Source organism: Moschus berezovskii, chromosome 14, assembly GCF_049115385.1.
Source record: "Moschus berezovskii isolate FMDL1 chromosome 14, NW_MosBer_1.0, whole genome shotgun sequence".
Taxonomy (NCBI): Eukaryota; Metazoa; Chordata; class Mammalia; order Artiodactyla; family Moschidae; genus Moschus; species Moschus berezovskii.
The window spans coordinates 50,268,749-50,284,576 of NC_142473.1; the positions used below are offsets into that span (position 1 = coordinate 50,268,749).

Sequence of the window (15,828 nt, forward strand, 5' to 3'; positions counted from 1 at the left end):
GGCTATTAACTACTGGTTAAGATGAAAAGGCTAATATCTCAAAATCTTTAACCCTTCTGGAATAGGAATTGAAATTGAAGGAGTAAGATGATATCCATGTTTGAGATAAAAGTTCCTCCAACTGATTATGGTTTAACCCAAACAGCCTAATGCATATCTAGACATTCCTTACAGTGCTTCTGGAATAGACTTTTGACTTCATGTTTCTTACCTAAAGAGGTAGCCACAGCTTATTCATTTATTATTGTTTGCTTAGCATCTGGCACAATGCCTGCACATACATGCTTGACTTTTTCCACAAGGCATATTTAAAACACCAATCTTCTTCCTCATTTTCCACCTCTAGCTTCAAAGTTGCATATATTTTGAGAAGCCTCAGTTCAGTTCAGTTAAGTCACTCAGTTATGTCTGATTCTTTGTGACATCATGGACTGCAGTATGCCAGGCTTCCCTGTCTGTCACCAGCTCCCGGAGCTTACTCAAACTCATGTCCATTGAGTTGAGAAGCCTGCCTTAACCCTATTTCTCCATGGTATTTTAATGTGAGTTTTGCAGAACAAAAAGTTTTCAGGAATGCCTATGTTATACTAAAACAAAAACACTTGTGCAGAATTCATTTTCAAAGAGTTACAGGTACATTGGGGGAAGGCAAACATATAAAAATAAGTATAGGATAGTATACACAGAATTGAATTTGTCCAGTGACAAACTTAAAATAGTTGCAAGCACAAGCTGAAATTGAGATTGCTGGGAGAAATATCAATAACTTCAGATATGCAGATAACACCACCCTTATGGCAGAAAGCAAAGAGGAACTAAAGAGCCTCTTGATGAAAGTGAAAGAGGAGAGTGAAAAAGCTGGATTAACACTCAACATTCAAAAAATGAAGATCATGGCATCTGGTCCCATCCATTCATGGCAAATAGATGGGAAAACAATGGAAACAGTGACAGACTTTATTTTCTTGGGCTCCAAAATCACTGCAGATGGTGACTGCAGTCATGAAATGAAAAGACGCTTGTTCCTTGGAAGAAAAGTTATGACCAACCTAGACAGCATATTAAAAAGCAGAGACATTACTTTGGACCAACAAAGGTCCATCTAGTCAAAGCTATGGTTTTTCCAGTAGTCTTGTAAGGATGTGAGAGTTGGACCATAAAGAAATTTGAGCATTGAAGAATTGATGCCTTTGAACTGTGGTGTTAGAGAAGACTTGAGAGTCCTTTGGACTGCAAGGAGATCAAGCCAGTCAATTGTAAAGGAAATCAGTCCTGAATATTCATTGGAAGGACTGATGCTGAAGCTGAAGCTCCAATACTTTGGTCACCTGATGCAAAGAACTGACTCATTGGAAAAGACCCTGATGCTGGGAAAGATTGAAGGCAGGAGGGGAAGGGGATGACAGAGGATGAGATGGTTGGATGGCATCACCAACTCGATGGGCATGAGTTTGAACAAGCTCTGGGAGTTAGTGATGGACAGGGAGGACTGCTGTGCTGCAGTCCATGGGGTCGCAAGGAGTTGGACATGACTGAGCGACTGAACTGACTGAGGAAAGAGTAATTTAGCTGCTTGAGGAGTTGTAGTAGACCTTGAAATATAAAATGGCTTTGGTTAAAATGAAGGTCAAAAGAAGCTTTCAAGTGGAGAAAATAGAGTACCAAGACATCACCAACTGCAAATCATCTAAACTATGAATTAGGAAGTCTGAATGAAATGCCTATATTTCCTCTGATTTACTCACCTATTCCCTCTGTATTATTCAAAATTTATTCACTCAAATTAAGATTTAATTATGATTTTTTTCACCTATTACATAAGCTAAATTCTAAATGATTGGTGACTAGTATTATTGTTGTGGCTATGGGGAGAAAAGAACCCTCATAAATTTCTGTTGGGAGTGTAAAATGGTACAATAAGTCTGGAGAGAAATTTGCCAAGAAAAAAACACTATATATTTACACTTTGACCAATAAATCCAACTTCCAGATTTCCACAAGTCAGGTACACTGGCAAAACTATAAAAAGGCTTATGCATAAAACTCTTCTTTGTAATTATAGAAGACGCATCAAATAAACTATGGCATATCTACAAAATAGAATACTATGAAGTTATAAAAAGAAGAGGGAATCTTTTGTGTTACAGAAGAGCTATGCTAGAGTTAGCTGGATCTGTTTTAACCTTGATAAAACCAGCATCATGATTGAAATCTATGATATTACTTCAACAAGGTTAAGAACCTAAACAAAATTAATGATTAAAAATGACCTTTAAACAAATAACCACTGATACCCCAAATCTAGAGAGGCAATGGAAGCTCAGGTCATTCTTCCCAGGATAAGTAGAATGAGGAATAAAGAGGTTGTTGCATTATAAAAGTGTAGGTATGGGAATTATTGCTCCACTTTCCCATATCCATACTACAACCAGTGAGCCTAAAAGAACTAACACTCCCTCAGGGACATGAAAACTGAAGTAAGTCAGTAAGGAGAGTTATGCACCGGGGGAGGACTAGTAGAGTTTCCTATCTGATGAGCAGAGTCAGAGTTGCCCAAAGGAAGACAAACTGACATGGTGATTTTCAATGGGTTTTGCCCTTTTTTATTATGTGTGTTCCCATGCTAGGATTATAAGCAGTTTCATACTGTTAACAGTATGGAAAAAGGAATGTGAATATCTGGAATTATTTGGCCACAGAAGTGTTAAGTTGACAATAAGGAAAGAATGTAAGTCTATACTGGACAAGCAGAGGAATTTTCCAGGTGGTAGTGATAGGTCTAAGCCACCTCTGTGATGTTTTCTCTCCACTGAGCTTTCCAATATTCATTTCAGCAGTGGGCTTCATCACAACGGAGACAGGTAGACGGATTCTAAATATCAAACTGATTGTTCCTTATTTGATAAACTTTAGTATTATTTGTTGACGCTTAAGGGATGCAGTTTCTAAGGCCTAGGGCCTTGTGGAAGGTCCGGCTAAGGGCATTCTTCACCTCATTATTTCTCAGGCTGTAGATGATGGGGTTCAACATGGGAGTCACAACAGTGTAGGACAGTGATAGCACTTTTTTGCTCTCAGGAGAATTATTGGACTTAGGTCGGAAGTAGACGAGGCTTAAAGATACATAGAAGAGGGAGACAACAAGGAGGTGGGATGAGCAGGTAGAGAAGGCTTTATGCTTCCCCTTAGCCGATGGAATCTTCAGGATGGCAGCAGTGATGCGAGTGTAGGAACATAGGATCAGCAAGCAGGGTATCATGACAAATAGAATGGTTCCAATGATGGCATAGATCTCAAACAGTGCTGTGTTTGCACAGACCAGCCTCAGTACAGGAGGGCTGTCACAGAAGAAGTGGTTCACCTTGTTGCTGCCACAGAATGGAAAGCTGAAGAGCCATGTGGTCTGTACAGTAGCTACAGGAATGCCTGGAAACCAGGAGGCAGCTGCCAATTTGGCACGTGTCCTTGGGTTCATGATGACTGGGTAGTGCAAGGGACTGCAGATGGCTACATAGCGGTCATAGGCCATGGTGGCCAGGAGGGAGCATTCAGAAACCCCAAAGAAGAAGAAGAAATACATCTGAGTGGCACAGCCAAGAAAGGAGATGGTTGTATCCTGAGCAATCAGGGTCCCCAGCATCTTGGGCACAATGGCTAAATTGAAACCAATCTCTAAGAAGGACAAGTTCCTGAGGAAGAAGTACATGGGGCTGTGCAGCATGGGGTCAGCCAAGGTAACCAGAACGATGAGGCTGTTTCCCAGCAGAGTGACCAGGTAGATGAATAGAAATGTCAGGAAGAGTAATGACTGTATTTCAGTAGGTAAGGAAGAGAAACTCATGAGGATAAACTCATTAACTCTTGTCCAGTTTCCTTCAGCCATAAATATAGGAATGAACCCCCAGCTGTGGTCATAGAGATTCTCAATTGGAAGAGTCAGATTCTGGATTTGTTTTTCAGAATCCTTCTTAGTGTCAGGGAAAGAGGCAAGATCAGGATCTCAGCTGCAAGGGAAATTATCTTGTGTTATCTGAGAATAAAAACACAGGGAAGAATGACCACAGCATGAGCTCTGAAATGGCCCTAGGTCAGGTTTCAGAAGAGTTGATATGTTTCTATTTGTACGCTGACATATAGGGAAAGTTTATGCCTAATCAGAACCATGCATCCCTGAAGGAGCCACCAAATGGTCCATTTTGGGAGGCAGTAATATTCCTAAAAACACATAGACTTTTGAGAAACAAGCACAATGTTCATGATTTCATTAAAGAACACATATATGTGAATTTATCATAACTTTAGAAATATCTTTATGATTATGATGCAGATCAATGCATCTAATTAATTTTCTTCTCTTCATAAATCTTTTTTTGCCTGTTTAGAATCTGGGAGATGAATGAGGAGCTAGTACGTATTAACATATGCATGTGCTTTACCCTTATACATGTGCATTTTACAGGTGAGGAAACTGACCCCAGAGAAGTTAATAAATAGCAATTAAAGTGGCAAATCTGGAGTCTAAACCACATCTATTGGATTCTGAAGTACTCTGATTTTTATTAAACCGTGCTTCATTGAACAGTTTTGACTTGATCTGGGGATTATTTCATTGATGGTTATGAGAATTACAATCGGAATTTTTGCCAAATCACATTGAAGATAGGGGAGAATCAACACCACTAACATCAAGGTGTCCAGACTCAACTGGATCCTCATTTTACATTATTTGCTTCTAATTTGCAACTGGTTATCAAGAGGTTCTTCTTCTCTTGTTAGCTTGGTAATCTAAAGTACTAAATTCTAAGGAGACATTATGAGATAAAGTTGGAAAATGATGTGGGCCAAGAGACTGGGATGAATGAAAGGGAATTAGATGTGGATGGAGAAATACAGTAAGAACAACACACACTTCCGAACAGAAATACAACATTATTAGGAGCAGTAACACCAAAGTTGACACAAAGTAAAACAGAAACAAGGATATAGTTAGAAAAGACTACCTGAGGGGAAATCATGATAATAAAATGGAAAGATTATAGAGTCCAGTGTTAGAAACTTAAGAAAACTGAATTAATGAATTAGAACACAAGAGAATTTATATCTAAATTACTGAGAAAAAATAATAAAGAGACAAAAATAATAAAGAGACAAAAATAATAAGAAGAAGAATGAAGTAAAATACAGTAAATAAAATCAATAGGCATTCCAGAATATGTAACAAAGGAGAAAAGAAAAAGAATATTCAAAGAAGTACCAGAGGAAAAATAAACATCTCTGAGCTAAAAGAAGACTTGACTTTTTGAACTGAAAGAATCCCTAAATGCAAACAAGTTTTAAAAGATTCATACAGACATATGTCTTTATATGAATTTTTTTTAAATTTTGAGGATGGGGAATAATTCTATTCACTAACCAACCTAGCAAATGATTAAAACAAAACAACAAATAGAACAAATTCTGTAAATTGCAACCAAACAGACACTCTGGCCCAACTGCAAAGGAAAAAAATAAATCAGTCTATAAGGTGGAGTAGGCAAGCTTTTCCTTTTCCTTCCCACTAATTATAACTAAAAACCCTAGATAGTACACATCAAAGAAACATAAAATTCTGAAAGGTGGGGATCATATACATTGGCAGGTATTTAAACATGTTATAATATTACCATATAATATTATATTTCCTCATAGTATTACACTATTTTATTATGCTTATTTGTGCATATTTTGAAGACTATCACTCTAGGCACATATCTGAAACAGAATGAATCCCTGGACCATGCATATATAAACAGCTCTGGGCAACTTGAGGGGAAAATAAATGTTACATTCTTACATTAAATAACACAATAAAATATACCCAACATGGAAAATGATTCAAATGTAAATATGAAGCTTTAGCTGAATTGAAGAAAATATAGGTAACTATTAACTTCAGCTTTCTGAAGTTCTTTCTCAGCATGTATTCTAAAGCAAAATCCAAAAAAGAAAATATTCATTGATCTTAACATATAAAGATCAAATAACTTTTAAACACTAGTATTTTAACATAGAAATTAAAAGATAAATTTTAATGGAGACAATGTGTACAGGATAAATGTCAACATATTTTTACAAATTACCCAAGGGAAAACTAGGTAAATCTATAATTATTCAGTTCACATCATCAGAAATCAAATGCCAGAAGAGAAAAACAGTTCCAAGTCAACAAAAATTAAGGAAAATTTTTTAAAGGAGATCATTTTTTCTTAAGAAATTTTAAACAAGGTATTTATTTTGTGTAAATGTTAAATATAAACATTCGAACACTATAGGTCCAAACAATAAGTGGATTTTACACTAAGTATCAGAGATTCTTTGAACTAGCAACTTCATATCTACAATTTTAGATTAAGATTATCTGCAAATTTTATATACCAGGGTGCTCCTCTCAGCTTTATTTATAATAGTATAATTAAAACAAATAAATGATAAAGAACAATCTAACTATATAAAAATGGATTGTGAAATAAATTGTTACATCTACACATCTATATTATGAATACTATGAAGTAATTAAAATGTACATTATAAGAATAACAAATGACATGAGAAAATATTCAATAAGTTTTTGCTAAGTTGATAAAGTGTGCTACAAGATAGTATTTTAATATAAAACATTTATTTTAAATAGAAAATATATATGTATTACATAATACATGTAGAAAGCCTTCAGTTCTGTTTCTTCATTAACATTTTAGTGGTACAATTGCAAGAGTTTTAAATTTCTTCTTCACATTTTATATTTCTTACACTATCCACAGTGAAAATGTATTTTTTTTAATTTGAAGAACAAATACTTGAATATTATTAAGAATAAGACACTTATAATACAAAACAACCCATAAACAAAAGGGAAAGCTTAATGACAAGCTGGGAAAATATTTGTAATAATGGCAACAAATAATAAGAAGTGTTTGACTACCTAATATATAATAGGCTATAGAAATCCCTTTTAAAATGACACACTCTCCTCAAAAGAAAAATACAAGACACAAAGATTTATTTCGTCAAAAAGTTCCAATGGCCAGTAAGCATATGAAAATTACTCTATTTTGCTAGTAATAAAGTTAAAAATTAAGATAGAAATTTAATTTCTTCATCAATTTGAAATATTGAAAAGTATAATACTCAGTGCTAGTAAGGGTTGACTAGTAAGCAATACCTTATTCTGTTTGAGGCTATGCAAATTAGCCTTAGTTTGTCACAAATTGTGTGAGGATCCTATAATGTTCATACATTTTGATTCAAGAATTCCTCTGGTAGAATTGGAGGCAATGATTTTACGTGTCTGTTCAGTGCTGACCAGTAAGTGATACTTTGAAAATGATCATTAATAGATAGGTGAATGAAAGGTTCACTTATAAAGCATGAATTTAAGGAAAATCAGGCAATCATTTAAATAATTTTGAAGAACGTTTAATAGTGTAATGCAATAATCACAGTATAATATAATGAAAAAATAAGATGCCAAAACTGCACATATATGCTAAATTTCTAATTTTGTAAATATATTTTTTTAATAAAAAGGCTGAAAGGTTATAATCAAAATTTTAAACTGATCTATTTCCAAGTGCTGTAAAAAGGTGATTTCTTATCTCTATTTTTATGGATTACTAAATTTTCTACAATGACCTACATTTATTATATGATAGTAATAACATTAAAAGTGAAAATGATGATGATCATAATGATGATGAAGCTGCAATATTTACTAAAAATGTAATAGATTTATGCTTTATGCTTTATATTCATTCTCTCATTTTCTTCTCACAACTGTGATTTAAATGCCATCATTATCCTCCCAATACTAGAAATGAATGCAGAATTTTAATGCAGATAAATAATTTTGAAGTTGAGAAACTTTGTAGTTACATGGAAATGACTGAACCTGCACTTAAAACCATAATCAGAAAAATTTATAATAAAAACAACACTTGGGTTTTCGACAAAGTGTGTAAAATGAACCCAACCTAAACATTTAAGTGTCAACCTTTGACACCAGAACTTTGTAAACTACTGGGAAGAAGAGATAAAGCTTGACTTGAGGTGGGGGACACAGCAGAGCTTGGCCCATGGCTGGGCCACAGTCTCCTTGTCAGTCTCTCCAGAACTTCTGCAACGATAGAGGACAGTTAAGACTTGGAGGAGGTATATGTTTTGTCAAAATCTGCAGAGAGTGAGATTTTTCTGACCCAGAAAGCTTTAGAGGACAGAATTGGAAGTTAAACACACACACACACACACAAACACACACACAAATCTCTGGGTAATCTCAATCTTCTTGCAGTCTCAGATCACACTCATGCCATAGAAAGCAGAAACTAAGGCCCAGAGAGAAGATTGATGATGTCTTCTCGGTGTGGAATAGGAATAGAATTTAGATGCTCTACCAAACCCTGCCAAACCTTGTCTAGTTGAGCACCCTGAGAGGGGTCTGGGTTGACTCGACACTTGACAGGAACCTTACCTGTGCCCAATCGGAAGGTCTGACTTGTTCAGCTCTACCTGATACCTATGCGTCATGCAGGCTCCTGAGAGTTTGGTAACCTCTGGCTCTGCTGTCAGAAGAACCAGAAGAAGAATTAGGGAGGTCCTATTCCCTTTCTTGGATGAGCCATTAATGACTGGACCTGAAGCTAGGTCACTGCAGCCTTCTGTGTCAGGTGTGAGTGAGCAGTCTAGATGGGTTGGCCCTGCTCCCAGCCCTGATTTAGGTGATCTGTTCCCAGCTGTGCCTCTTTTGTCCTCGGGGCCACATGAAGGGCTCGCACATGTATTTTTCCCCAGGTGTTTCTAGGCTCAACTTAGCTTCTCTTCCTGCCCTTCCTCAAGGGTACCTGACCTTTTTGATTTCACTGTCCTTTGGGACCCTAAGGAATGTCAGAGGCCAATAGGATGAAGTTCAAGAAAGGAAAACCATACTCTAGGAATGTGGTATTGTGTAGAGAAAAGCACAAAAGTTTTGGATTCTGAGTGACCTAAGTTTAATCCCAGCACTAGACCTTTCTGTTTTGTGATGCTTAGCAATTTAAAAAGTTTACTTAAAAAATCAAGGTGAACAAGATCAATAATATCCATTACAAAGTCTTCAGGACTCTGCTTGTCAATTTCTTGAAATGATCACTTAAAATAACAGATTCTGTTTTGTGGACAGTGTTTAGAGTTGGTTCTAATATCCTAACTTCTTCATATGTGTAAGACCAATGGACAAAGTAGAAGCTATGCTTTTGAATTTAAAAAACCAAGGTGGAGAACATGACACATTATAACATGTAAACTGAATATATTTTATATAAGGAAAATTTCAATATATAAAATGAAATTATATATAATGAAATACACAAAATATATTAGAAAATTTCTGTAACAATATAAAAAATTGATAATAGTTGCCTCTAGGCAATGAATTTGGGTAACAGAGGGAATTCTACTTTTGGTTGTATATAATTTTAGGTTGATTGAATTTTTATGTAAAATACTTTAAATTTTAAAATAATTTTAGACTTAGAGTCAGAAATAATAATTATTTCTATACTCCATCCATTTTCTCCCATCCAATTGTAAAACATCTTACATGAACATGGTTCATTTGTCAGAACTAAAAAATTAACATTGGTACAATATTATTAACTAAACTGCAGGCCTTAGCTGAATTCACTTTATTCACAAATGTCTGGCTTCTGTACCAAGATTCATTCCAAAACACTATGCTGTAATTAGTTGTCACATATTCTCATTTTTTCCAATCTGTAGTCCCTTATTTTTCATTTTTGAATAGCAACTGGTAAGGTATTTTGCAGAATCACCCTCAATTATGGTTTGTCTGCTGTTTTTTTCATGATTAGGCTTTTTTTGGGGGAATGAGATGGGGACCATATCACAGGAGTAAAGCATTCTTCTCATCACATCACACCAGGGTGTGTATGATACATGAACATGTCATTATATTTCCTTTTCATGGTCTGTTGCACAGAAGTAAGTCACTAAATCTAACCCACATGCAAGGAAGGGGAATTAAATTCCACCTCTAGGAGGAAGAAGTCTGGTGAATTTTTGTCATAAGCAAATTTTGTGATTTTAGTGAAATGGGAAGATACCTAAAACAAAAGAAAGCTACCATTCTGAAGGGAACCCTCCTATACAGTTGGGAATGTAAGCTAGTGCAGTCACTAGGGAGAACTGTATTGAGGTTCCTTAAAGAACTAAAAATAGAGCTACCATATGGTCCAGCAATCTCATTCTTGGGCATATATCTGAAAAACACAAGAACTGTTTAAAAAAAATGTGCATCCAAATATTTGTAGCAGCACTAATTATAATAGCCAAGAAATAGAAGTAATCTAAGTGTCCTTTGATAGATGAACAGGTAAAGAAGATGTGGTATATATACAAAATGGAATATTACTCAGCCATAAAAAAGAATGAAATGTTGCCACTTGCAGCAACATGAATGTATCTAGAGATTATCATACTAAGTGAAATTAAGTCAGACAGAGAAAGACAAATATCATATGACATCACCTATATGTAGAATCTAAAAAAGTGATACAAATGAACTCATTTACAAAACAGGAACAGACTCACTGATCTAGAAAATCAATTCATGGTTACTAAAAGTAATATGGGGGAAGGGATAAATTAGGAGTATGAAATTAACAAATACATGCCATTGTATCTAAAATAAACAAGGACCTACTATATAGCACAGGGAGCTATATCCAATATCTTGTAATAACCTATGTAATGAAAAAGAATATATATATATATATATATGTTGTTGTTTAGTCACTAAATCATGTCCAACACTTTTATGACACCATGGACTGTAGCTTGCCAGGCTCCCCTGTCCATGGGATTTCCCAGGCAAGAATACTGGAGTGGGTTGCAATTTCCTCCTCCAGGGGATCTTCCCGACCCAGGGATCAAACGTGCATCTTGTGCATTGGCAGGCAGGCAGATTTTTTACCACTGAGTCACCAGGAAAGCCCATAAATATATACATATATATGTATACATATATACACATTATCTATCAATATCTGATTCACTTTGCAGTACATCTGAAATTAACACAACATTGTAAATCAATTATACTTCAATTTTAAAAAAAAGGAAACTACCATTTTAGTTTATTCCATTGATTCCTAATATCAAGACCCAGAGAAAATTATTCCATGTCTTAGTTTCTCTTCTATAAAATGCCCAGTACGTGTCATGAGACAGAAATGAAACAAAGTACAGGAAATACGCCATGTGCTGGCAATAGGCATAAATGATAAGGCTCCTTTAATATACTGTTTGACCTGGGACTTGAAGTTTGTCATTAAGGAGAGGAAGGGACAGTTCAGTTGACTAAATGATGACTGACTTCAACTACTATTATTTCTACCAACACTATTTCTGTAATTACTGACTTAGAATCTTTGTATATACTAATTCTTTGGCTTTGTATATTTTTCCTTTTTGTTTTTAGCTGGTTAATTGCTACACAATCTTTTGATAGCACTTTAAATATCACTTCCTCAGTGAGGTCTTCTCTGATCCCAAAAGCAAATTAGAACTCCCTCCTTTTATTCTTTCTCCAGAGCAGTATGTTCTTTTCCTTCATAGTAATGATAGCAAACTGTAATTATATATTTATTAGTGTAGTTCTTTCCTTATTATCTTTCCTCTCCTTCAGACTGTAATGTCCCTGAGGCAGGGGCTCTGTTTTGCACATCCCTGTAAATTGAGTACTTACCAATGAGTATATAGATTGTAGAATTGGAAGCAATGAGTACGCTGAGGAGACTCTCACGATATTACTTTAGAAATGAAAGCCCGCCAAGTGTTATATAATGGTGTGTAAAGACAATGGGAATGAGGAGAACATAGGCAAAACACTCTCCGACGTAAATCACAGCAGGATCCTCCATGACCTACCTCCCAGAATATTGGAAATAAAAGCAAAAATAAACAAATGGGACCTAATTAAAATTAAACGCTTCTGCACAGCAAAGGAAACTATAAGCAAGGTGAAAAGACAGCCTTCAGAATGGGAGAAAATAATAGCAAATAAAGCAACTGATAAAGGATTAATCTCCAAAATATACAAGCAACTCCTACAGCTCAATTCCAGAAAAATAAATGACCCAATCAAAAAATGGGCCAAAGAACTAAACAGACATTTCTCCAAAGAAGACATACAGATGGCTAACAAACACATGAAAAGATGCTCAACATCACTCATAATTAGAGAAATGCAAATTAAGACCACAATGAGGTATCATTTCATGCCAGTCAGAATGGCTGCTATCCAAAAGTCTATAAGCAATAAATGCTGGAGAGGGTGTGGAGAAAAGGGAACCCTCTTACACTGTTGGTGGGAATGCAGACTAGTACAGCCACTATGGAGAACAGTGTGGAGATTCCTTTAAAAACTGAAAATAGAACTGCCATACGACCCAGCAATCCCACTCCTGGGCATACACAACGAGGAAACCAGAATTGAAAGAGACACATGTACCCCAGTGTTCATTGCAGCACTGTTTATAATAGCCAGGACATGGAAGCAACCTAAATGTCCATCTGCAGACGAATGGATAAGAAAGCTTTGGTGCATTTACACAATGTTGTACTACTCAGCGATTAAAAAGAATACATTTGAATTAGTTCTAATGAGGTGGATGAAACTGGAGCCTATTATATAAAGTGAAGTAAGCCAGAAACAAAAACACCAATACAGTATATTAACACATATATATGGAATATAGCAAGAGGATAACAATAGCCCTGTATACGAGACAACAGCAGAGACTTGGATGTGTGGAGCAGTCTTTTGGACTCTGTGGGAGAGGGTGAGGGTGGGATAATTTGGGAGAATGGATTGAAACATGTATATTATCATATGTGAAACGAATCTGATGTGGTTGGGGGCTCCCCACCTCAACACTCTGTGGATTTAAGAGACCATTTCTTCTCGAATTGTATAAATTAGCCTGGGATAGAAACTGCACACTGAATTTACTAATTAAGAAATGAGAAACCAGAACTATAAAGGTGGCATAGAAATACAAGAAATTATTCTTAAGTAATTTTTTAAAACTTTGAACAGAGTTACAGATTTTGCCATTTGTTATAAATTGGTATATGTAATTTAACCAGAACCATGAGAAAGTTGGTATTGTGTGAATTCTGAGGCACTTTCGACATGTTGTAGGAGTGATGTGGACTTTCTTGAGTTTTACACCTTCATAAGTGAATGGTCTGTATCTCGTGCCTTTGTTGGTTTTCTGTGAGCTGTAGTTTCTGGGAAATGAGCAGCTCTCATTCCTGTAACTCTTGTAACCCAGTCATTCGTGTGCCTCCTTCATGAGGATTCAGTGCAGCTGTGGTGCTGTTATCCCTCTGATAGGAACTCTAACTCAGCGTAAAGCCCCAAGATCTGTTACTTATTTTTATTTTATATTGTACTATATTTTATTTATAGTGTTGTGTTTGTTTCAGGTGTATAGCAAAGTGATACAGTCATATATATATATATATATATATATATATATATATATATATATATGAATTAACAAAAGCAGTTCCCATCTTTTGATGGGGAGTTCGTGGTTTATAATATAAATGGCATTATTTTGAGAGAGGGATAACTTAGGTAAGGCATTGGGTTTTTTTTTTTTTCTTTTTGCAGCTTGAGGCAGTTGTAAAATAACTTAATGTAGTTTTTTGCAACTGTGTATTCTATAGTATTTTTTTTTCATTTGGTGATATTTTAACTGTTAATGTTTATGGCATTGTGCTTTGTACCATTTATTAAATTTTATAAAAAAAAAAAGACAATGGGAATGAAAATGACAATTAAGCCATGGTCTGAACAAGGAGAATTTTGCCAAGGAAGAATGAGCTGTATTAGGAGACTGGTTGAACACTTCTATGATAGCCTTTACTGAAACGTAGAATTAAAACTTGGAACAGAACTCTGGGCTTTCCAGGTAGCTCAGTGGTAAAGAATCTGCCTATCAATGCAGAAGACACAGGAGACGCGGGTTTGATCCCTGGGTCAGGAAGATCCCCTGGAGGAGGAAATGGCAACCCACTCAAGTATTCTTGCCTGGGAAATCCTATGGACAGAGGAGCCTGGTGGGCTATAGTCCATAGTGTCGCAAGGAGTCGGACACAACTGAGCGTGCACATGTACACATGCACATAGCACTCTACATGGCACAGTCTTTTTTGTCTGTAGCTATTTGTGTATTTGTCTGTCTCACAGTTCCGAGAGGGCAGCACCTAGTTCATTGGTACACCAAGATTCAGTCTGTGAGTATTCACTGATTAAAAGAAAAAAAGTGTCAACAAATGATGAGGTCACAGAAAAGGGATAAGTAACAAGAAAAATCTTTTCAAAATTTGAAGATTGTCTGGGAGCATGGTGCTAGATTTATGCTTTGATAGCTATGCAGACATGTCCTGGAGGCAGCTGTAAATACAGAACTCAAATTTCGGTGAGAGATCAGGGCCAGGGAAGCAATTTTGGAATTATTCATTAATTCATTTACTCAGTCAGTCCATACCTATTACAGTCCAGACACTGAACTGGGCCTCAGAAATACAAACATAAACTATTAACTGTTCTTACTGTGTTCTCCACACATGTGAAAAATACAATTGCAGTGTCTTTAATACTTAATAGTGATGTACTCAAGATTCCACATGTGTTCAAAGGAAAGTGAACTTAGATTTGCTTAGAGAGAGAAGAAAACACTAGAGTTTATTCTTAAGTGATTTGGAGATATCAACTTGGTATGCAGAGTATGGAATGAGAGGTAGGAATTGTAAAGATGAGTAAAGATGTAAAAATTTAGTAGTAATAATAATGTCTACCTCTTGTTGAAGACGATGTATAAATGTAGCTTTTTTTAGAGAAAAAAAAGTTTATTAGTCCTTTCAATGATCCCAAAGAAATATTAACAGCTCACCATAGATTATATATGTCTTAAAATATTTTTCTATGATCCTTTTGAAGCCTCTTGGCCTTCTATGTTACATATCATTCTTTCCTTTTCCTTCTAACTTATTTATAATTTGTACCTTTATATTTTAGAGAATTTATACTATATTGAAAAGAACATGGTATTTTATTTTTTATTTTATTTTTTTTAATGTCTCTGCTTTTTATTTATTTATTTTTTAAATTTATTTTATTGGAGGCAAATTACCTTACATTAATATATTGGTTGGTTTTGCCATACATTGACATGAATCTGCCCCGGGTGTACATGTGTTCTCTTTCTTGAACCCCCCTCCCCCCTCCCTCTTCCCCATATCCTCCCTCCATGTCATCCCCGTGCACCAGCCCCAAGCATCCTGTATCATGCATCGAACCTGGACTGGTCACTTATGATAATATACATGCTACAATGCCGTTCTCCCCAATCATCCCACCTTCACCCTCTCCCACAGAGTCCCAAAGACTGTTCTATATGCCTGTGTCTCTTTTGCAGTCTCGTATACAGGGTTCAGGTTACCATCTTTCTAAATTCCATATATATGCGTTAGTATACTGTATTGATGTTTTTCTTTCTGGCTTGAAAAGAACATGGTATTTTAGATCATAGGGACCTGGATTCATACCTAAGCTCTGACACTTATTGGTTGTTCCTTTGTCCTATTCTGTACATCCTGATGACATCTCTGAAGTGTAAATGATGCTTTGTATACAAATAGGTAATAGACAGTAACCACATGTTAATTCCTTTCTTTACCCTGCTCTCTGGCAAAAGGAGGGAACCTAATAATTTACCCAAG

The 15,828-nt window shown here is 35.7% G+C and overlaps 1 protein-coding gene across 1 annotated transcript; it reads right to left on the minus strand.

Annotated features, from left to right (window-relative positions):
• Positions 1 to 2,929: 2,929 nt before the first annotated feature.
• Positions 2,930 to 3,892, minus strand: LOC129554568 (olfactory receptor 10A5). The gene has a single exon (XM_055423468.2). It carries the CDS (start codon positions 3,881 to 3,883, stop codon positions 2,930 to 2,932), a length of 954 nt encoding a protein of 317 aa, XP_055279443.2. The 5' UTR covers positions 3,884 to 3,892.
• Positions 3,893 to 15,828: the final 11,936 nt, after the last annotated feature.